General features: G+C 35.3%; 1 protein-coding gene across 1 annotated transcript in view; it reads right to left on the bottom strand.

Moving 5' to 3' along the window:
* The window catches only part of LOC105392244 (transcriptional activator GLI3), an 85,503-nt gene that overhangs the window by 16,984 nt on the left and 43,044 nt on the right, over positions 1–25,475 (bottom strand). Inside the window, exon 4 of the mRNA XM_048630743.1 lies at positions 9,174–9,298. Within this exon, the coding sequence (XP_048486700.1) occupies positions 9,174–9,298 (125 nt within the window). The remainder of the gene's footprint in view (positions 1–9,173; positions 9,299–25,475) is intronic.

The raw sequence follows: 25,475 nt of genomic DNA on the forward strand, positions 1-25,475 counted from the left end.
TTTGGTTTTGTTTTTTCATTTTGAAAGAAAGACAGAAAAAAAATCTTTATTGGACAAAAACAACACAATAAATATTGACGTATAAAAAAGAACATAATCTAATTAGAATTTGCTTAGATTGTCAAAAAGGTGTCCACTCAGCTAAAAGACGCTGCAGCAGCGGCGGTATTTCAGTGGAAGTCTTTTCAATAACGCCATTACAGCTGTATCCTATACGTTACTTATACAATCACTGATTATATTATAATCTATGTCGTTACACATTGATCGTAGGTTACGAGTGTTCAGATCGTTGTGGAAACCGGTTTCTTCAATGGCTCAATCTTATCGAGCAAGGCGAGCCCGCCTAGCTTTTTAACTTATTTTAATCGATCCACCATGATTTTACAATTTCCTGCTTTAAGGATCAATATTTTTTTGGCCTTTCTAACGGTACTCTATGTCTGTTAGGGAAAATACGTTATTAAGGTTCTAGGGAGGGTTAGTTTAGATAAGCTTTGTAAAAACTTTTTAATACTTAACCCATAATAACTAGAATAATTCGTTGTAGTACCTACAGTATGATTTCTGAAACTTTTGGCATTTAGGTATTATGTGTATTTGTATTATTATTATTTATGTAAGTTAAATAGGTAGTTAGTTTGTATTTTTCGTTTTTATCTTAGATATGTTTTAGTTTAGGTTCTTTCCACATTGTTTTTGTATAGCTTTTTATTGTATTAAAGGAGTTTAAAAACTTTAGTTTTCCACCAAACAAAGGTTGGTTGGAAGAAATTGCTTCTTGGCAATAAGCCCGCCTCTGTATATACTTACTACTTTTAAGTCCATTTTTGTAACTGTTTTTATTATTATACAATAAAGTGTTTATAAATAAATAAATAAATATGAAAATATCTTACTAGTGTTTTATATCTGTTAATTTGTTTGGTAGTTTGAGTTTCCAGATCTGTTCGCTAGAGGCTAAGAGAATTTTATTAAGTTAGATTATGCCAACCTACATAAATAAATGTAAGTTAACAACGCGTTATAAATAAACCAGTATATTTAAAGCAATGACTGTATTAAATTATCTCATTAGGATTAACATACAATGAGATAAAGTGAAGGAATTATGGCCATTAGCGTACGAGCCGACCGCATAATATTATAATATTGTTATTAATGTTGAGTGTTTCGAACTCAGCAGGAAACCAATATGTCCGCTCAATCATAAGTTTCAAAATTGTTCTTTCGACGCGTATAAATTAATGGTAATTTTAGAAGAAACGCAACGGGACTCTTCAAACAATTATGAGCTTTCGTATTAATACAAGTTTTTACATTGTGGAGTTCGAACTGGGCCTTTAGTACGCGTTTTGGAATTTTCGTAAACGAAAAAAGTTTTGGTTTTCTTCTGTCGCCTGCATACATTATCTGGCAAAAGTTTAATCATAGTTTCCACTAAAGGCGCCACTTTGTATCCGAGAAAACGTAAAACTTTAATAGTTTTCGATAAACTGTCAAACAGTACGTTTGACAGTGGCTTGGATGTTTTTATTGCATAAATAAGTCCGTTTTTTTATCAGATACTCAGTTAATAAAATCACAAACCCGCATCTTCCAACGTTACTAGGCATAGTACAGTCATTTCAGGTCTAAAACTGTTTTTTTCTTATCAATAAGCATTTCAATTAAAGATCCCGAGATGAGAATTAAGCCTTCTTCGTTTAAAATGCATTAATCCGGTCACTTGACATGCGCGGGCGCGGTCTTTGCCTCTTCTGCACTTCTTCTCGTACGACTTTAAGTATTGACCCATAACAAAAATAAAAAAACTGAATCGTCAAAAAAATATAAGTATATGATTATAGATATTTAAGGGTACTTGAATAATTTTATATAAGAACGAGTACTTTCTTCTCCGCAATATTAACATCACCTTTAATACGGCAGACTCCTCCTTCTACCTTCTCCTAATAGGAAATTGCTGTGCCCTCCCGGGTCCATAATTATCGCTTGTTTATTATTTTAACACCTTATTGTAAGTAACACTAATTATGGAATGCAATAAAGATTGAATTTGAATTTGCACATTGCACCTGCGGATCATGAAGTTTTATAAAAGTGAAATTTGTTTTTTTCGTTGAATAGTATTTTACATTATTTGTTACAAACGTACACATATACTAACTAACATAAACGCTAATATATTTTCTTCTTAGGCCTGATTTTTCAATAGCCAGATAAAAGTTATCGGGGGAATAATTCTGATGCTGTCGTAACTGAATGTTTGTATTAGACAGTGACAGCAACAATTGTATTTGTCAAATAACATTTATTCAGATAAAATCATCTATTGAAAAATCAGCCCTTAAAATAATTAGTACTTAGAAAACCTCAAGGTATAACGTGACCAAACCCTTCTAGAACGAGTTCCAATTAGGGAATACAAGCCCGGGATCCCGCTCCCCGGGATCCCGGGATCCCGGTCATTTTCCAGTCCCGAAATTTTTGGTATTAAAATTTGCCAATCCCGGGATTTTCGGGATTGACAAAAAATTGTAAATTAGTATGTAAAGGCATTCTCGTGTAGTCGTTTGCAATAGAATCCAACAATCATGTAAACAAATATGGCGGACTGCCATTGACAACGTATTGTTTATGCCCATAGTGATGTCATAGTGTTCTAAATAGATTAAATATATAAGCCATAGACTATAAAATAAAACTAATTATATATAAAAAAGTGTTTATTAAAACAAATTTAAATCTTCGTCTTCGTCATCATTACTATCAGAAGTGTCGCCGGTGACCGTAATTATAAATGGAACCACTATGTCATCGCTTGCCGTGTCTAAAATGCCGTCGAGCTTTTTCATTTCTTCCTCTTCCTTTTTTCGTTTTGGTTAATTATATTAAGCTCTTGAATTTTTTTTTTATTGTATTCGAATAATATTAAATTAAAATAATTTATTAAATTAAAAATAAAAGATAACTTCAGATTACGAACAACACTAACTTTTCAATGACTTATAGAGTTCGATGAGTAAAAAACTAAGATGACAGCTTGTCAAATACTTCGAAATTTTTACGTTGCAAATGTTTTAACAAATTTAACTTATAAATACAAGTTAAATCGTGTTGAAGATAATGTGAAAACAATGGTGCGTTTGTTGAAATCAGACTATGTTCATAAATTGATCGAAAATGTATGTGATTACGGAGTAATCGTGACAATTTGGTTTGTTTACATGATTGTTGGATTCTATTGCAAACTACTATAGCTTTGTTGTCATTAGTTAAATGTCAAATGAAAATATGGCTGATACCGTTTTCGCCTGTTTATGAGAAGTTGAACTTTTAAGTTAAAGTTTTGCAATTGGCAAGGTCCAAAAAAATAGATTATTTTGTTTATTCTAAAAGAGCAATTATTAATCATATTGGACCTACTTTAAAAAAGAGTCAAGTAGCCTATTGTTTATCTTTTTTTAAGAAGTATATTTTTTTTTCAACTAAGTATGGTCTGACAAAGTTAAATTATAAATACTGTGTCTCCAATAAACCTAAAACTTTGATTCGTTAGACGTGTTTTTGTTTGTGACCTTAATCCCGGGACTATCCCGGGATCCCGGGATTGTCTTCATCCAGTCCCGAAATCCCGGGATCCCAAATAAAGGCCGGGATTGTATTCCCTAGTTCCAATATGCCTCTCGCTCCTTCATTGACAAAGATTAAGTATAGGGATACAGAATTTGACGAAGGTACATTATTGACAAAAAAACATCAATACAAAATGTCATATAGCCTTGTGACATTTTGTTAATTGGAAATTATTTTACTTAAACGCTCGTATGTATCATGTCACTGTTGATATAAATTTAATGTTACATGATGCATGATTAAATATAATAAATAATTAGGTTAATATTTTACCCACCGTTTTAGATTTGAGCAAGAAAACAAACAAAAAATCTCCTATGCGAGTTAAATTATCAGGAACCTTAGTTACTAAAATTATCAAACTGCATGCCCTTTTCCACATCATTATCTTGCATCTCTTTCGAGCATCGTATTTTTTATTTGATCGTAACATAAGCTCTCAATTTTCTTATTGTCTATTTCCTATCTATGTGATTGTCTGGAAGAGTTTACTTTTAGTAATAAGGCCGCCGATTGTACTATTTATTTTCTATGTTTGTGAAACTGTTTCTGTTTGTGTGCAATAAAGAGTATTTTATCTTTATCTTTAGACCAAGTACCTTGAGTAATTTTAGTTTTTTTTTTAATGTATTTCTGTGTTCTTTGCTAGTGTTAGATATTAGGTAAAGCTACATAGGTGGATTATAACTTAAGTAAGTACTTATGTACGCGTTTATCTCATGAACTCAAGCAGCCTAAATTAGTATTATTTATACAGTTATACCAAGCACGTCAGTAGTGCCTTATAAAATAACTTATTTACCCAGTCCAATTTAGGATATTTTATTAACGTTTCAAAATAATAACCCCTTGTGGTTATTGTATTTTTTCGGCATACGTATATATCGGTTCGATTTTATTACACTCATCCAGGGTGCAATTTGAAGTCAATTTTATGACCTCCATCAAAAGTGAACAAGTTTTTTACGACTAACATTTATGCCCTTATTCACCTTATTGCAAATTTAAAACTTGGCTGATTGCGTTCCGAGCAAGATCTTTAATTACCTCTCTCGATTACAGCTGTCTTTGATTTAATTCTTCGTTTTAAAATCGATGGCGTCTATTATAATTATTATAATTATATTTTTTACTCATCTTCCACCGTATAACAATTATGTAAGAAGAGGCCTCCGATTACATGGAAATTGCAAACATACATTAAAAATGTAGGAACTACCTACCTACTAATAATACTCAGATTACAGTTCACTTTTTTTTTACCTAGATTAAAAAAACCTGCAAACCCAAATGCAGAAAGCAGCCACAATAGGGTCACTGATAAAGTACAACCCTACAGAATTTAAAGGTAAACATTCAAAAAGCACCTACTTCCAAACCCGCACTTTTAACCCGTCAGTGAGAGGGGTCTGTTTTGAATAAACGCGCCATTTGTATGAGCGGGCCTGGCGGGCCAGACCGGTCCAGTGCTGGGGGTTCCTCTATACTGACGAAAAACGAACCAACGAGAGCTGTCGTGCAATCGGCACGATTAATACAACGAGATAGAGTCGTGGCTCGCACTGCAGCGCTCCGAAAGTTAGTTTCTCGCAATATGTAGAGTGACCCCCCTGGGCCAATTCCGTGAGTTTTCGAGTAAGTTATTAAGTTTCGTCCTGTCACTTGGATTGTGTTGCTGAACTCAGCAGACGCCTGACGGTTTGTGAAAGCTGGTTTTGGTCAAGTGTGTGACCGTATCCGTAGTTATAAATAACATTCAGTAGCAAGTAGTAAGTCACTATAATAAAGTGAATTGAAAACACTGACACAAAAAACTTATAATTTAGCTCTATTGAATCGGGGTTTTAAATTCAGCTTGGCTGTCTAGTATTCTTCTCATTTGAACTCAATATCACATATACAATAAGTAAGTACACAAAAAGCAAAAAAAATCTTGAACCAAAAAAAAAATTTAAAAAAAAAAATCCCAAACAACGAGTGCATAAATAGGGTAAGGTCACACATCGGTCAGATTATAAGGCTAGTAGACATCCGGCGCAGTAGACGCAACCCGACCCGTTGTGTAAACATACTGACACATTTGTGAGTACCCGTTCCCGGGATGGTGCTATGCTAATCTGTGACAGTCATAATATTCTAGGATCATAAACAGTTCACAAGAATGAAGAAGAAAGTTATTATAAATAATTAAAACCAATTTTACCTCTTTTTTCCTCAAAATTTAAGTATCTTATCTAATCTAAAATATGTATATGTACCTAATCTTCTTCTTGTTCCTTCTTATTAATTTTATTTATGGTAAAGTTCTTGTTACAGCTTATGAAAAAACACATTCATAATCACATTCGTATTACGAATGTGCACAAGTAAGTATAGTAACATAAGTTTGTATACTAAACTTAAACTACTACTACTTAGTAAAAAAAATACAAATTCAATCCGTATTTACTAGATAAATTAAAGAAATATAGTATTTAAAATTCGCAAATAGATTTATTATAGCTTAACGAATACCTATTAAAACTACAAGCGTGCAAAACAGAAATACTTTAATAATTAAGAAATACCTGCCCAGCAATTAAACAAGATGTATGCTCAAACAGGAAACGGGCAAAACATTCGAACCTATAAATAAGACATTACCTATGGTTCCTTAAGCGGCAAAGAAATAGCTTAATTGCCTCAAAATACCCCAGTTTCGCGGATTCGACTTGAGCCATGAAACAAGCGATTTGTACAGGCTAGTTTTTTAATTAATATTTTTAAAAGTGTATAAATTTATAAAAAATCAAGACTAGATTGATTAAGAAAACAAGAAAACGATTTCAGCTTCAAAACTTTAGATAATTATTTTTTAATAATCTTTAATAAATCTTTATTTCAATAACCATACTTAATCTAGGTGTACATGACTGGAGCAATCCTTTTAAGTATTAAATTATATAATTATTAAATTATTGTTTTATGTAGTATTTAGCCAGCATTTTTCTAAACCAGATCAGTAATTTAATTTTCTCTTTAACCTGCTTTTCATATAAATCAATACAAGAATACTTGATTTTTTGCAAAGTAAAGCTTCAATGTCCGCTTATTTCAACGCCCCAGCATTAGACGTTTCGATTTGATGTAATTTTATGCAAGACTCGAATAGTTCTCCTGTAATGACTTCATTGGAAATATCAGGTTTTTGTTTTTGAATCAATCGTCGCGTTTATTTGAAGAATTTCGGTGTTTATTGCAATTTGTTCCAGAAATCCTTTAGTTTTTTTAATTTGAGGAAGGAATTATGTCTTTATTCCTTTAAAAGATTTATTCGTATTTTAGTTTATTCATAACAGTCGTACACTCAAATCTTTCTTGTTTATAATACGGGTATTAGTTGAAGTATTATAATATAACTTATTTAATTTGCAACACACAAAGTTATTATTGGATACATCATGAATGAAATCGTCCACGAAAAAAATATGTAGCAAAAAATTGGGCTTAATTGAGCATACTCTAAAGATGAAAGCGGAGCCCGGTAACCATGGTAACTTAACCCTGCGCCAACAGCCCGTGTGCAATTTTTTTTTGTTTACCGTTTCGGTGATTTAAAAATAACATGGCCCATAAAGTGTTAAGTTACGAGAGCGGGTTTAAAATTCGCGAAAAATAAAATGGGGCGGTCCTTTTGACCGCACTAGCCTTGAAAAGGTTAAATAGGTTAGTAACGATACTAACGACCTATATACTACCATGAATATGTAGCCTTAGCCTGTTTTATAGGGTGAGAATTAATCTAGTTTCTTATTAATTTTAGTATGTTGGCTAGATTGAAATTGACTGCAAACATTTATTAAAGGCCTTGGTGGTTTTAAGTGTGGGTAATAAAAGAGTACGCTACAAAGTTTTATATACATAATAGACCAGGATAAGACGAGGGTAAGAGTTTCTTCTGAACCTACATTGAGCGTGTTGCGAATTGCTAATATACACTTCATGCCAGATTTATTAGGTGCACTTTAGTCTTTAATTCTGTAACAACCACTTTTACGGTTCCCAGAAAGTAACAATAAACCTAGAGAGCTTTCATACTTACCTAGTGGTATACCTTCGAGTAAATGCACAATTAATTGCTCAGATTCAGTCCCTATTTCAGCTTACTCTACCAGTTTTGCAACACCCTGTATAGGTGCAAAAGTGTACCAACCGCAGAAACTTAGATAAGCATACACAGACAATCTTTTTCTCTTAATAATGTATGTATAAGTAAGCTTTAGTTCGACCCGTGACTTCGACTGCTAGCGAGCGCAAATAGTGGCTTTTACGTATCTGTCATCACAAAACATACTCCTTGAAGTTTCAACCGTATAGAGCTTAAATATAAGGCAGCTTTTCAAGTTGATATTCAGTCAGGTTAGTCGTGAGTAGAAAATGTAATTAACACCTAAGAGTTGAGATAAATTGCAATGATGTGTGCGGGATTTTGCGGGTTTATGCCAGAAAGAAATTTAATTGAAACGCTTCGAGCTTGTGTGGCTATTGGCTTAAGCTTTATTTAAATAGTTAACTCGGATTTAGGGATGGGAGAGATAAATTGAAATATTGGTTAATAGTCCTATTTAACTTCAAACTGACTGTTTTTATAACCCAAAAAGAGATACGTTGTAAGTGTATTAAAGATGAGTTATTGAGGGAATTCAAATGTGTTATTCCACTAAATATTTTATTGAAAAGCTTGATTAGCTAGTACCTAGTTAACTACGAAGGGTGACGGTAAATGAGTAACTGCTGATGCATACTCGAAGACATCTATGCCTCTTTATAAAAATATCGTCTAGATAACACCGATACTCAATCCACTCAATTTGCAGAACCAACAATCAGTCTCCAATCGTTCACAGAACTTTAAAACCCTGAGCACGTAGTTAAACATAATCATTACACTGTCAGCCAGAGAATTCGAGACATCCTTATCACGGCAGCTGTCGTTATTCAGAAAGTAACATTACACTTGCGATTATGCAGTTTCAATGTGTAATGCCGGCGCAGGCGCAGGCGTCGCGTCGCTGTTGCATACCGAGCGGTGATAAGCATCGCCGATGTGTGTAGTTGTGTGCTTTGCTATTTTATAAGCAGTTTACTAATAGGTATGTTACAGGTAATGTTGCTAATTGGTAACTGACGACGTTAGGTATTACATGGATTGTTCTACAGTCTGTTTCAGAAGTGGTATGGTAAGCCGAAAAGGGATGACTCAATTTTGTTAGGGAATTTTACAGAAGTCTTACAATAAAAACGTTTAGAATGCCCCCGCCCCCCCCCCCAGTCACTCCCTTCCCGCGTAATATACCACTTTTACAACACATGAGGGGTCACTTTATATAACGAAAATCTAAGTTTGGAAGCGCTGCTGCGCGAGCCACGTACGACTCTGTGTTGCTTGCAAACGGGTCGATTGCACGACAGCTACTCTCGTTCGTAACTTTTTCGTCAATAAAGAGTAACCCTCCCTTACATTTTCTAATGGACTTATGCATGAATAAACTGACCTCGCAAAGTGTTGGCCCCATACAGCGGATGGTCGTAGGGCACGGGGCGGTACGCGGGGTGCAGGGCGGCCAAGTAGCTGAGCTCCTGGGTCGCGCCCGCCGCCGCCGCCGCCGCTGCCGCCAGCCTGCGGAAGAGGACAGAGATCAGATGAGGAGGAATTTAATAGTGAGGTAGAGAGTACAGTGGAGCAACGAGTAAGGCTTTGTACACACAGAGGGGATGATGATAATGGACGAAAATAGACTGCAGCTGTGTGAGGAATAAGCTATACAATTTCTCATAGACTTAAGCGGTCAACTGGGTGTCCAAAAGTTCAAATAAGACATCGATATAGCATACATTGCATAAATACAAACGTGTACATAGTGCAAACTCAACATAAAACAATGTTAATTGTAAAATTGAATAGAGTGATTAGTTGTTAATTTAAGTTGCGCTATTAATGTACAAAGCATCCATTGTGCATTCAGCCACTTGCTGGTGTAGATAGCCTAAACTAAAGCTTTTACACGGCTCATTTTACTTTCATTACTTACAAGTTTTTTACTCCTAATTTTAGGTTATCTATCTGATATCCCGCCAAGTGAGAGAGATACCGATACCTATATTATTGTTGCAAAATCACGACCTCGTTACAGTCAATGAAAAATATCCAGTCATTGACAGAAATACCCGGTTTCAATCACTCAATCATTTCGAGCGACCATATCAGACACGATGATCTCTACACTGCTGCTGAATAACTGTGCAGAAAAAAAACAGCAGTTGAGTCGAAAACTTGAGCTTTACAAAGTTGAGTGGTAAAACAAAAAAGCCATAAGTACACGGAACGCCTGAAGTATCCTGTGGACATAGCGGAGATTCCGCACCAAGGAGGGAGCTCGGATGAGCAAAAAGCGATGCGCTCGCATATCTGTGACGCAATGTGTCTGTCTCGATCGGAGAGTGAGCACAAAAACGTGTAATCATGCCACTGTGCGTTAATCGATCATATCGTAGCAGTTGAATCGATAATGGCTGATTACTATCGTAGCCATTTCAATAATAGCATTGTTAATTGTATAAATAAAGTTTTTTACTAAGTGTACCGACATAATTATTGCAATACTTATTTATGAGAAGAGTGTGTAGTTAAATTAATCTGTCGATGAAAAAAATACAAGTGCGATACCTACCTAATTCACAACAACAAAAGTCCATACACCACCACAAGAAAGCAACGTAAAACAAAACACTAAACTAAACGGCCAGAGCTAAACCGTATAAACGAAAACAATACCGCGGGCAATCTACTCCGTAATAAAATTATTAAACAAATCAAGCTCATAATAATGCAGCCTGAGAAAATTGTCGGGTGGGCTCGGAATAAAGAAATTATCCAACTTAGGTACCAAGCACGGCCGATTGCTTGCTCTACGGCCCCGAACAAAGACGTACCTTTGAGAAAACAAAAAAAAACGTCCGGGAACAAAATAAAACAAGTGCAACAACACTCGCGCTTTGCAGCTCCGCGTGACGTCTTCATGTAGCCCGTCCCGCTCGCACGCGCGGCCCGGCGCCTGCGCCACCCGAGTGCGACAAGGACAAACGACCGCCAAGTGTTCGCCTCAAAGGAAGAAAGTTTTGAAACTGTTTTGTGCCAAGGAACAAGTTTTCAAAGATTTGCGCGGACGGTTTTTCGAAGTTATTTACAACATGCTTTTGTTTAAATTTTCGGATGGTTTAAGTGTTTTGTCGTTAATTTTGAAGCTTGGCTTGTTGCGTTTAGTTTGGAATATGACGAGCTATTTTGTCCGTGTCTGTAGGTGTTATTTACATTCATACTTAAGAACTTAAAGTTATCAAAATTCAACAAACAAATTGAAACATTCCGGTTATATTATCTATGGAATAACAAACAAACCTCAAATTAATCAAACACAAATATCATATCAGCTTCCATGCACAGTATGAAGTACTATAAAGTGCGCATGATCCTGTGTGCAGAATCGATTGTTGTTTTTTTCTGCGCATGCGCACACTCGCCCGCGGCCACTGCGCACGTGTGCATTTCGTTTGTTTGAAAAGAACAATAACAATAATTTATTTAAAACTTATACCGCGGAGGGCAATAAGTTAGCTTTATTGAAAACTGTTACAGATTGCTTTCGTATTGTTTGCTCACGATGGCTTTTAATACAATTTAATGAACCCATCAAACCATGGATATACTTGACTATCACGCAGTCATTAAAGTCCTAACTTGACTAATGAAATAATGATAACGAATACAGCGCAGCATATTTATACGATAAAAATATAACGAACAACCTCATCAAACACGAAAAAAACTTAACAAAGTTAACGCGAAAAACTGCTAATTGACAGTTTAAAAAACTATTCAATGCGACGGTAATTAATGCAATTGCGCCAGCGCTTGACAGACGGTCATTTTGGATTCTGCCCGCGTCACTCGGTGGCTGCGACTCAATCAGTAACGACTACTTCATACATGTTTCATGAAAACCTGTATGAGAAGCAATGATCGCCTGTCACTCGCAGGTGGCGCTTTAATCAAGCTGTATTGATTTTAAGGATACGGCCAAATATGAGCCTCTGAGGCCGAGCCAATCAGAAAACCGTTTAAAGCTGATGAAAATATTATGTACAGATTGTTGCAAAATTATGACAATGATTTCGGGTCTGTTCGACGTTTATTGGTGAGTATTGGAGTTGAATATACATGTTTCGTAATTTACATGCATTTATAAAAAGCATTTATAAATGTGTCCAAAATGTCGATTGCGTATTAATAGTCCCATAACGGTAATTTTTTATATATTTTATTATTCAGTTTATTTTATCAACTATGCTGACAAGAATATCTAGGATATGTTGGTCAACCTATAGTACCAGAGGAAAATCCACTGATGTAAAATATATGCTTTACAGATTGACTGGCCGTTTCAAGAAATGTCCAATTAATTTTTATTGCCTGCGACACAATGTTTCGAATGCGGTTCGTTCGAGCTGCCTACTTGTATTTATGCCCTTTTTTGCCCATATTTTATACGATATACTGTAAACTGAGCTTCTCTGCAAATAAGCCCACTTTTGTACAACAAATATATTTAAACTCGTTTAATCTGATAAACTGAGGTCAGACATTGTATGAAATTCATACTATGAATACTCTATGATATTTCACGACAAACACATAAATAACTTTGTTTTTCGTAAAGTAGAGTCGCAACGGGAGCTTAAAGTTTGCAGCCGATTATCGACTTATGTGCCAATGAGGCAGTAATAATAACTTTTGTCCGTAAACGACCTAAATCAACATCGGATCATGAGTCACTTGAGGCGAAGTCACCAAACGGCCAGCTTGATAGACAGAATGTTTAATATATCGGTTATACAATAGTCCGGCATCCAACTGAGACAAAGTTCTCGGAAGGCGGCGGAGAAATCTGCCGTTCACGCTATGGGGTACCTACAGGATGCTCTAGAATTCATTTTTGTTTTTTTTTGTCTACTCATGGTTCTTTGTTGGGCCCGAATTAAGCTGTACAAGTTACAGAGATGCTGTATGGACTTAACTAAATGCAAACAGTTATCTATTCCATTCGTACACGGTAAAGAAGGCAATTATTATCTTTTTTTTAAATCGATATTTGAAAAATATATATATTTCCGTTTAAAGTCTTACATTTTAATTACAGGCACAACTTTCTTGCATCGGGCTTTGCAGCCCGACACTTCAATACTACAAAATAACATAACATTAAAAATACGTCACCTTGTACTATCGAACAAAAAAGTGAGTTGCCACTTTTAAAACAAATCCTTTGCAATCCCAAATTTGCCTTTGCCTGTCTTTTTTAACCAACCCCATTATTTTAAATATCTCCCTTTGTATTATTTATTGCTTTCGGACTTTCGCACCTTTAAGACAATGCAATGTTGTTTTGTGTTTACACATCTGGTGGCAATAGAGACAGTAACTTTTGGTCAACTTGTACCCCATTGGTCAAGAGCGAGTCATTGATGGCTGATGCCTGCAAAGGAAAATGATCCTTAAGGGGGTCCACACTTATTTGTTCGATAGTACAATACACAATACTGACCGACCTTTTAAATTTACACCAAGTTAATCCCCTCCAACCAACCGACTGTCGTTTTTTTATTATTTATTTTGGCCAACTTCTGGAAGCCACCTAATAAATCTGTCCTCAGCACATTTTGGTAACTTAAGTGTTGAGGCTTACGTGTTATTTGTCCCTTAAATCTTGATGTAGGACGGTCAAATTCTAACTGGGTGATTTAACGGACATAAATGGAATCATTCATTTGCAAAACTATGTTTTACTGTAAGAGGGCAGCACAATCAACTGTTTTAGGTTGATAATTATTTTTTTGTTTTAAAAAAGACCTCAAAATGGCTTATTTATCCTTTTTTTCCTTTGTGAGTATTTTCATGTCGTGTAACCACTTATTTTTCTGTCGCGCGTTATTTACGATTCTACTGTAAATTTTACTTTAAAATATGGAATGTCATAATAAAGTGGCTTTGTTTATTGAACTGGGGTTACAATCCTTATAATGTTTTGTTTGTTCTTTGTATTTTTTTAGTACCAGCTCTTATTTGCTGAATATTATCTTAACAATTTGATAAAGAGAATAAGATGTCGTTGTAAGTATTCCTTTTTGTCTTGGATTTTTGTGATAAAATACGAAGAATAGTTTTAATGTGTAAATAAATAAATACAATCAATTACTTAAACGTAAATGTCTACATAGGTTACGAGGTTTTTTTTAATAAGATTACATTAATATCTATTACATCAATGTTAAAAATATTTGATCTTTGTTCTCGGGTCTTGGATGTGCCCGTAAAATGGCAATAGGCCCGCCCCCTATTACATTGGGACTAACATAACGCTCTGGCGAAAAGTGGGTGCAGTAATGCACCTCTGCCTACCCCGCAAGGGAGTACATTAGTACAAGGCGTGAGTGTTTGTTTTTTTTTTTGTTTAATGTAAAAACGACCCGGACATATTGACAAGCGACCGGTCGCTGACTTTGCCTGCGACATGGCAGGAATGCACCTATCTGATGGGCAGACGTCATCAATAACCGAGCGGTGTCGTCTTGCTTGTTTGTTAGCTGATGGGACATTCACAGTACGAACTGAAGAGGTCACTCCAGATTACGTTAAACAACTTTAAAAACCCCTGACATTCAACACTAATAAATCCTAATCCTATCCTAAGTATAATCCTAACTAATATTATAAATGCGAAAGTAACTGTGTCTGTCTGTCTGTCTTTCTGTCTGTCTGTCTGTCTGTCTGTCTGTTACTCTTTCACGCCAAAACTACTGAACGGATTTGAATGAAATTTGGTATACATATGGTCTTGATCCTGAGAAAGAACAAAGGATACTTTATATCCCGGAATTCCCACGGGAAAACTTATTAAGGCGAAGCGAAGCTCGCGGGAACAGCTAGTGTCACATAACTTTTGAACGGCGAAGCCGATTTTGATAAAATATGGCTAAGACCACACGGGGTAACATACGGGGACAAACACTAGTGCTGGCTGGGTTCTTAACCGTGGTGAAAGGATTAGCCAAACGGTTGTCTGTTGTTGTTTCTATTAGGTTAATGGCAGTAAGTATTCAAACTGCAATCTTATCTTAACATAGTAATTAACGTAGGTACCCTAATTAGTCTACGGTGAGGTTAAAAACCTTCTACGATTTTAATATAGGTAAATACTTATAGTATACCGTATCCAAGGGTCCTTCGATCGAGACATCTCTCAAAAAACTAATTCTAATCACTCCATCCGTTCCAAAACAGGTTCCAAAGCAACATCCCTACACATACAAATACACATTATAGTAACTATAACGACTCTCTTTTTCATAAATAGATGCAGATATACTCTAATAGAAATTTTTAAAGACCCACCGGTGATGGTGTAGTGGTTAGTGACCCTGACTGCTATGCCGAAGGTCCTGGGTTCGATTCCCGGCTAGGGCAGATGTTTGTTTAAATACAGATATTTGTACTCGGGACTTGGGGGTTAATATGTATCTATATATTTATCTGTGTAGATATAATTATCAGGTCGCTGCCGGCCGGCCGTGTGTGATATTTCCCCACATAGTATTTTCATACTTATAGATATCTCAATACCTAATAACATTGATTAAGATGTATATATACGACGTAAAGACAAGATGCACCTTATTTCATCTAGAGAACATCAATGGCTCGGCTCCCGAAAGAAACCGGCAAACTAGACAATCGCTGCATCTATTCCATCCATTCTAAGCACACGCCAACAACAAACCTCCCCCTATAAAGGCAGGACAAGTGGCTACAGAACAACAGGTCGTTTGGAAGAAATTGACGACAGTAAACCCGCAGTAAAACATCCGTAAACAGTCAGTTTCCGTACGACCGCTGTTCCATTATTCAAAACGTCACTCGGATTGACATGTCTCAAAGAGGCCGGTTTCGCGGCTTGACTGCAGCATAGCTAAAGGGCTGTTGAATAAGACTCTGTGATTGGCCAGACCGGGTCACGAGAGTATGATTTTTTTTCATTCTACAAGCGTTGGAGGCAATTTTCGAAACTTCTAACTGAAAAATAAGAGATGCTTGTGGATGAGGGAGGACAAAAAATTACTGAATAAACTAAGTTGTAGGTAAGTAAATTACTAAATTACCCAGAAAATAGGAAAGCGACAAAATGTCCGGTATCTTGAGAAACTACAAATGAGCACACTACAGTGGTGTACTTAGTTATGAAATTCGTCCCAGTTGTGACGCTATCGGGGGTTCAGAGTTCAGTGGAATTAATACGGTGTTTGCTTCATAAACCCATTCCATACATAGAGGTATGTTATTAGAGCTGAAGTAGCAGTGGGCTGGTCATATCTGCCGAAGAACCGATAACCGTAGACAAGCTCTCGAGTGGAGACAACGAACAGGCAGAAACGCGGCGTGGGACGCCCTCCTGCCCGCTGGACTTACGACCTTAGGCGGGTAGCCAGTAGTGGTTGGATGCGGAAGGCCGAGGACCGAGTTTTGTGGCGCTCCTTGGGAGAGGCCTATGTCCAGCAGTGGATGATTATTGGTTGATGATGATGAGGTATGTTATATCCAGTCAGCTAAAGAGATATGTGTGCCACCCAAACGCAAACCGTTTGATCCTGAGACTTATCGGTGGAAGACGGATGAGTCTCGGACGGAGAACATTCATTTTTTATCGAAATAGACAAATAATCTATAGGTTAAGTGTCAATTTCGCTAGGTGGGTTAGAGCATAACCTAAGTATTTTTCATGTCACGAATCACTTTTCACCAATCATAAAATTAAAGCTGGTTTGGCTAATATAATAAGCCAAATTGTTACTAACACAACTATGGACTTATGTCTGAAATAAATATTATTCTATTCTATTCTATTCTAATATACTTAGTTCTTTTGCTGACCAAGATCCGAAACATGAACAACAAAAGCTACCTAAATAAGTGTACATACGAGAAGTTGTAAGTGCGCAAGAGCATGGTAATAAAAGATTTTATATCACAAGTTAACTAAGGAGTTACGATTCAATTCTGTTTCATCATCGTTTCGGCCATTTTTATAAGTAATAAGACGTCTTTCTTCCCACGCGGGTGTTCAAATGTTAAACATCTTTTAAGGAGAAGGTCTATATTTTGGTTGATTTTTTTAACATAGTTTTTACTTAACTTGTATCAAAATATAACTAATCAAAATATGCCTATTAATGTAATCCCGCAAAGGGTAGTCAGTAGAGGTTACATTACGATAGTTCTCTCATAAGGAGCGGCACAACACCAGACCTAAGGTCGTCGGTGGGTGACCCGGACGAGGTCCCACTACGCTTGCCTGTTAATTTGTGGTCGCTATCACCCCTATATTTTCAGACAACGTCGCCTTAACAGTCGCAATTTAAGGCTGAACTGTAAAAATTAAACCAACTTGTTATCAAAACTAGGCCTCCCTATTCGGAGATAGAATGTCTCAATCATTTAGAAATTTTAGAATATTTAGATGGCTTCTTTTTAGTAAGTCATATTTTATATTAGATTTACGATACGAGTTTCATAATCTGTTGATGTGTAAAAGAGAATTTACGAGGGTCAGTTTAATATTCGTCACATTTTGGTCTGTTTTCGTTAATTTATAACTTCTTATTTCGACAAAGTGATTTGTGTGTTTATTGTTTTGTGGCTCCGTTTTTATAAGACAAATATTTTTTTATTGTTATGGCACTCTATAAAATTGCCCAATGTACGTACTTACTTTACATACCTATACTTTCTGCTGCCGGACTAGGTACTGCAGGTTGACTTGTAGTGAATGCTTTTAGCATTAAGTCCACCTGATTGTAAATCTACTCTTTCTTAATTATTATTGTGCAATAAAAGGATTACTAAATAAAATAAATTAAACACCTTGTAAGCTGAGTTACGGCGTCATAGATAGCTAAAAAACGCTTTATATCCTTATTTTATGGTAATTATTCAAAAAAATGTAACTACAAGTCTAACTCAAAATCACTATCACTTTCATTATATTCCTACGTGACTATTTCCTAGAACGCGTTTACTTTTACTGCGTCAAAGCAATGAATGCAGACGTAAAACCAGTTATAAAATGTATTTTGGAAGCTTTTTAATCCATACATAGTGAAAATAAACAGGATCAGCCTGTATAAACAATGGGGATGACGGTACACCCGCGGCACATTAAGGTGCATAGAAAATCGATATCGGATATCAATAAACATAAATAAAATAAAATAGATACTTAAGTACAGATAAATTGAGAACATCCTATTTTTTAAGTTACTTTTAAATTTAATAAGTTTGTTTGATTTTAATTCGTCACATTTTTAGGCACAAAACTTTTTTCCTGTTTTCACATTAGATAAAAATTATAATTAAAAGACCATTAAAATTTTCTCACGGCTATAAAAGGATGCTGGTTTTATTTACCTAGTTATAGGCATCCGCATAAAACCAGGTAATAACTCAATAAATCTCAACTTGTCTATCTCTATTTCATATAAATTATATTAAATTAAAAACGCGCTTTTAAAAAAATATATATGGACTTACCTACCTAATTTTATTAATATCAACTGATCAGAAAGAATAAACTATGGACTTGTAAGTAGTAGAACATACAAGCTTAAAAGCTTTCCTTAATATATTTTTTACGTGCGTGATATACCAATGCACCTATACTTATTATGATATAAAAATACACTTTCTTAATATAACAACAAATTATGGAACTTATTTTATAAAATTGACCGTGCCGTGCCGCTGAGTGTACACAAAGTAAATCGTCCACGTGCGCCGACAGACACGGCTCACAGACAGTGTTTACAAATAAATCATACTGTATATGTATTGTATTTTATATGGTAGTCGTATGTTTATTATATTATTATTAAATTTGCGAACAATTTCAGTTAATAATTGCCTGAACATAATATTTTAAAACCATAGTATCTTCAAGTACCGTAACAAAATAGACCTAAAACAAAGTCGCATTCAAATCGATCCATTTTGGACTTACGTACAGATTCACAAAGTACTTACTACGATTATTTTGGTCGTGGGTTAAAAAAACAACGAGTGTACTTACGTACATTTGTGAATAGCAAATGGTTTACAAACTACGCTATTCTGTGGCAGCGCTTCCGTCGCACACGCACTAAATAAAGGTCAACAAACTATAGCAATTAATAGCAAAGGATAAAAACGGATAGGTGTACACTAATGTAAACTTAACTTCCGTAAACAAATGATTGATGTTTTTTTTTGTTATTGTACAACGGACCTTTAATTTTTCACACGAATAATGGATGGCTTATGCCATATGGGCTAGTTGGTATTTAGTATAGGTACTTACTTGTTTTTTTTTAATATTTTTTTTTTTAATTAAGTGTAGGTAATAATTAACACATAAAAAACACGTATTTTATTTATTCTGGAAGGGGGTAATTTTACAGTACTTTATATAGGCTCTATCAAGTGGACTATAGGGGTAGGCAAGACTGGAAATGTTAGCGTTAGTAGACTTAATATCAATTAATACCTTACCTACCTAAAACTTAGGGAGATAAAATATATAAGTACTAACCTATTTTGATGCAGAAAATATATGAATGAGGAATTTAACAGCCATTAGTGATACAAAGAGGATAATTGGAGCATTGTTGTCTTGTTAAATTGCATATTTAGTTATAAATTAATGAAAAGGTTATCGCCGTATGAACTTAGATAACTGGTTCAAGAATTCTCGCTGGCTGTTACCTAACCTATTTATGTGCACACATTTTGTTTGTGTTTATGTACATATTTATGTGCTTAGACTGCCGTCAAGGCGGTCAAAGTTTATGTACTAGTCAACAAAATATAGCTAGGATTGTGAAGTGTAACTAGTTTTTACTAGGATTAAATTAAATTACCATTCTTATGAAATTCATTATTGCACATAAAATATTGAAAGGAACAAAGGTGAACTTAATGCTATTAGTATTCTCTACCAGTTGACCTTTCATGATATCGAGAAAGTGATTGATGTATACCTACCCTTATAAAGTGCAAAGTATGTATACTTTCGAATACTTACTTTAAATGGTATCGATATCATCCACTGATGGACATAGGCCTCTCTCAAGGAGCGTTCGACCAAAACCACATCAACTCATACTTATCCATATAATTACGTCGACAAAGATGGTGTAAAAACAAGTATTATCAGAGATCTAGATAAAAAAGATACGAGAGCAATTAAAGAACACGACTAATTATGAACGAAACATGTAATTATATCACTTTTTTACTGGGTAGGTTCATGAAGCCACTTCAAAATGTCTACGGTGTAGACTTCACGCATTCTTGCTATTAGATATTCATAAAATAGTATTGTAAATCTGAAACAAAAGCCTACAAAATGCATTTATTACTACAACAAGTACAACAACCTATTACATGAATCCATCAACATCCTAATTAATATTATAAAAGCGAAAGTAACTGTGTCTTTCTTCTTTTACTCTTTCACGCCAAAACTACTGAACGGATTTATACAAAAACATAGGCTTACTTTTATTCCGGAATTACCACAGGAAATCTTTTTAAGGCGAAGCGAAGCTCGCGGGAACAGCTAGTATATTATAAATTTCCTGATACGCATTGTCACTCAAACCCTTACTCAACAACATTCAGTCAAATATTCATTGATATCTACAGCCAACGCCCTTATTAACCCCATCTCGTATTGCAACGTTGGACACAACGGTTCACTGTGCAAGATTTAAATTTAGAACTATCAGTGGCGTGATGACGTCACCTCGAGTGATAAATGTGGAACTTATTGGAGCTAAACAGTTATGTGTTTTGCTTTCATTCCGCTATGTCCAGAGTTCATTTGTAAGATGTCGTCTCTTCCTTACGCGCTAGGGATGCGTGAAAGTCAGATACGTACCTATTCTTCTTCCTCTTAGATTATCAATATACCTACTTACGAACAAGTATCACATACAAAAAGAAAGGAAAAGTAACATTGCATTTTGATGCCTGTCAAACCGTTTTAAGTTCAATCTAATGTCAACCATTGTACCAATGAATAAGGCCACAAATCTTCTAACCGTAATAAGAGCTCAATGGTAGAAGCGGGGTGTTATTTGTCGAAACCTTTTTTTTGCATTGACGCTCCATAGTTCGTATGAAAATATCGTTGGAAGGCTATTTTCACCTTCCATATCTTGTATACTTACCTACGTATGTACATAATTTGCTATAATGTTATATAGCTACTAACATGTGCAGTGCGTACATATATACTACAATGTATGTATTTATATGGGTTAATACAAATCGTTAAATGTTCTAGGTTTTGTTTTTTTTATTGAGTCGCTCCTTTTAACTGCCAACCAGAAGGGAGTTGACCTTTAATAGTAACAAACGCAGTGAGGGCATCTTGAAAAACCTATTTTATTTAACTTTATACACACTTAATGAATATGTTGATTTGTGTCTCCTAGGGCGTGAAATCTTTAATAATGTAGAGCAAATGTAACCTACCTATTTTTTTTTTAATTCAATGCTCACAAAAAAGGTCTCATAATAAGTTTGATAAATTTTTCTGTGGCTCCTAATTTTGGGTAGTGAATTTATCGACATTGTTGTTAAGTGTGTACTTAATCAAAAAACGTGATTTTTTGACGAGTTGGCCCCAAAAATAACGTAAGTTGCTCAGTATGACGGGTACATTTTTCTTGTAAATGTATGTGTTGTTTCTGTGTGTGTTAGAAATAAATAAATTTTCTTTCTTTCTTTCTTTCTTTCTTTACATACACGTGCCAAGGAATAGTTCACAAAACTCCACCCTGTATAATTCGTACTACCTCATAGTATATAAACTACCTACTTACATATAACCTGTAATTGACGACCGAATGGCGTAGTGGTTAGTGACCTGACTACTGAGCCGATGGTCCCGGGTTCGATTCCCGGCTGGGGCAGATATTTGTTTAAAGACAGATATTTGTACTCGGGTCTTGGGTGTTGATATTTATATTTAGTATCTATCTATCTATGTATTTGTGTAGATATATCAGCTGTCCGACACCCATAACACAGGTTCTGCCTAGCTTGGGGTCGGATGGCCGTGTGTGAGATGTCCCCACATATTTATTTATTTATTTAATATCATTATAAATATAATAATCCGGATATAAGTCCATATATTTTATTGGCTGTGCTGTTGTTTGAAGCGTCAACAAGCAACAGGAAAAATATAAAATACTACAATTTACTGGACCCGATACAGTTGCAATCGCTGAATGCCTAATGAAATTGTAAAAAATATTTTTTACGATAAAAATGCACCTTTTGTAGGGCTGCCATTGTAAGTATTATTATTGTTCGTGATATAATTTTTCTGTATTTTTACGTTTTTGGATTTTTTTTCATTGTGTAGGATTTTAATAGAATTGGATAAAACGGTTTTATTTTTGTAGGAGATTTTGAGTAGGTAGGTATTAATAATAATTGTAATTTAAGTTATTATTTATTTATAAAACTTTAAACTTTATTATTACCTCTGCAATAGTATAAGTTCGGCATTAAGGTATTTTAATTATTATGACAAGTGACAACCCTATTGTAGTGGTTGATGCAAAATACCAAGTCTGTAGGGCTGTGGGCAGTAACGATTTTATTAACATTTTGGCGGGAACCTGACTGATATAACGGTATTTTTGCCGAAATTATTACAAAATGATCTCAAAATACACTTTTCTGCTGCTAAATATAGATGTTTTTATTTTAAAATGTGTATCCGTATTGCACAAAATTGCCAATAGATTACAATGAATTCAAAAAGGTTTACCATTTGAAAATGTGGTTCATTTACTACTGTAGATATTATTATACATTATTATTATACATACACTTGAAGCTATTGTAATTATGACTTTACCCTCCTGGTCATTATCATTAACTGCCAGTTTCTATAACTCTATCTATCTATAACTGGTAGTTACTTTCATACGATTTTGACAGATTGTTGCTTTTGATCATGTCAAAATCGTATGAAAGTAACTACAAGTTATGGATAGATAGAGTTATAGAAACTGGCATTAAGACTTCAGTGACAGAATTAACCCGTAAAAAAACATCTTAAATCACGATATTATAAATCTTGACAATCTTATTGTCGTTGGCTCGCGTGACAAACTGCCAAAAATATGTGAAAAAGAAAAAGTTATTCCAATTTCAAACGCAAACTCAAAAGCGAACAGCACACGATTTCAAATTCAATGGCTACCGAAAAAAAAAACTTGCGCAGGTCATGCAACGTCGCGTGCGTACGGCAGCGCGGGCGATACCCAAATGATCTCCAACCTTAGATTAACAATATACACACAAGATGGACTGTCAGTGCAAAAGAAACGTCTCGACAAATAACACCCCAATTTTACCACTGAGCTCTTTGAATAAGTTCGGTTAGAAGATTGACCTTATTCATTTGTACGATGGTATCGTTAGTAAGTTCAACTTATTACGGTTTGACAGTAAAAAAAACTTCTTTGCATGTATATGTTAATCTGGGAGTAAGTTCGTATGGAACATTTGTATATGTCCCCAAGATCTGAACTTCTTCTTTAACTTGGACCATTTCCCACCACGCTGGTCCAATGCGGGTGGGTTTACTGGATTTAGTACATCTAGACTTGTGAACCCTAGATGTACTAAATCCAGATGTGCAGGTTTCCTGAAGATGTTTTCGTTCATCGTAAGAGCATGTAGTATAATTTTACTTAAATTCCATAAATACTGGTATATGTCAGGATTTGAATCCCCAACCTCCTGCCACCACGGTTCTACCTTACCTAATAAACTAGCAGTACCTATACAGGGGGGTCTACAAGCATTTTCTTAAAGCAGAACATGAAAATTGTAGTTTCGTTTGGAACCGCCCGATGTTTTGCTAAAACAATATACCATCGTGAGCACACAACTGTGGGACCTGTTTTCAGAGCTCATTAAAATAGGAATGAAAGAGAGGAAAGACGATATGTAGCTTCTGTTCAGTTGGCTTCATCCCGAATGTTTTAACCATATTTTATAAAAATCAGCTTAGCCGTTCAAAAGTTATGCGACGTTAAGTGTTTTTAACGTTCGGGGTTTTTAACGTTGGTTAGGTTATGTAGATCCCATGGTCATAAAGCTTCACATGCTCATTGTTTCATTCATTTGCGAGAAGCCCAGCAAAGCACAAAGCATTAAATTCGCATTAAGCTCTTTATTGGCATTTCTTTTTATTCCATTAAGGGTGGTTATACAGCGCGCGACACGGTGGCGACCGCGACACAATCGTGCGACTGTCGCGCTTCGCCGCTTGCAATGTGACACGGCTACCGATTTACTACCAACCTAACCAACGAAATAACGTGAGATTTTAAAATTCGAAAAGCATTTTGTAACTGGCCAGTAATATTCTTAGCTTCGAAATACGATCGAGAAGAAAAACAAAATAACTACATACAATCAGCAATTAAAAGTTCTAAAATCGAGCATTTCATTTAAAAGGTAACCCGATATGCTATCAAAGGCGCTGAGCCGTTCGGAAATGTCGCACCTGTTGCTGTTTACTGAAACAACAGCAGCATGCGTTTCAGAACTGGGTGTGGAATATAGACACGTTTAGAAAAACAAACATTGTGGACATATTATATCCATAATATATTATATACTATAAAGCAGTACTTTCTGCAAGTAATATTTATAGCTATAGCAGAAGCAAGATATCATAAAATATTAGTCATAGTAGTAGCATTCAATACAATAATAAAACAGCAAAAAGTGAACTCAATTTCACCATAGAACCAATAAATATCTTAAGACCTACCTATCCGTTTATGGCAACAAACAAGTTGAACATTGGTAACTGCATGAATGGTAATCTGAAAAGCACCAATGAGGAAGCAGAACGCAAAAGCCGATAACTTTTTATTGGTCCATTTCCCTTCTTCAGATAAAGAACAGTGACCCTTTACAGTTGCAACAGCTTTAATGGCGCCATAGTCTGTGTAACTCCTTTAGTACTTAGATTTATGTGACTAATTAAGTCCAAGACTTAACTTTTTTCCCGTGGAAGAGGTTTGAGTGTGCGAACTTTAAAACTAAAGGGTAAATTCTCTCTAGGTTAATTTTTTGTTTGTCGTATGTTTTATAAAGTATTATTTACCTTCTGTGCTATCATAAAAATTCACAGGATTTAGTAGGATTCCACCTAAGAATGTAAAGTCTCCAAAATTTGAGGAAGCAACATTATTATTTAAGTAACTAAAATACACACAGTATATACAGACAGATCTTAATATTAATCACAAGAGCATGTTGAAATGCTAATTAGTGTAGCTATTAATAGAAAAGCCTGGAGGAGGTCAACTGAAAGATACACAGTTGACAGGCAACGAGTTGTTGCTAATTAACCCAGATCGGTATTGGCGCCTGGACTAACCGATCGTGAGGCCAGGCGATGTGGTGTGGAAAATTGTTAAACACATACACAACATACCCGTAATTGACTATATACGAAATCAATGGCCGCAAAGAATTAGGTAATACGGCTTTTCAAAGCATTGGACACACCTCGATTTGGGTAAAGGGTTTTTCACATTAAACAATTAACGTACAATGGGCTTAAAGAAATCAATCACTAGTTTTAATATTTATTTTCTAAAGAGCAGTT

Source organism: Plutella xylostella, chromosome 27 (assembly GCF_932276165.1).
Source record: "Plutella xylostella chromosome 27, ilPluXylo3.1, whole genome shotgun sequence".
NCBI lineage: Eukaryota > Metazoa > Arthropoda > Insecta > Lepidoptera > Plutellidae > Plutella > Plutella xylostella.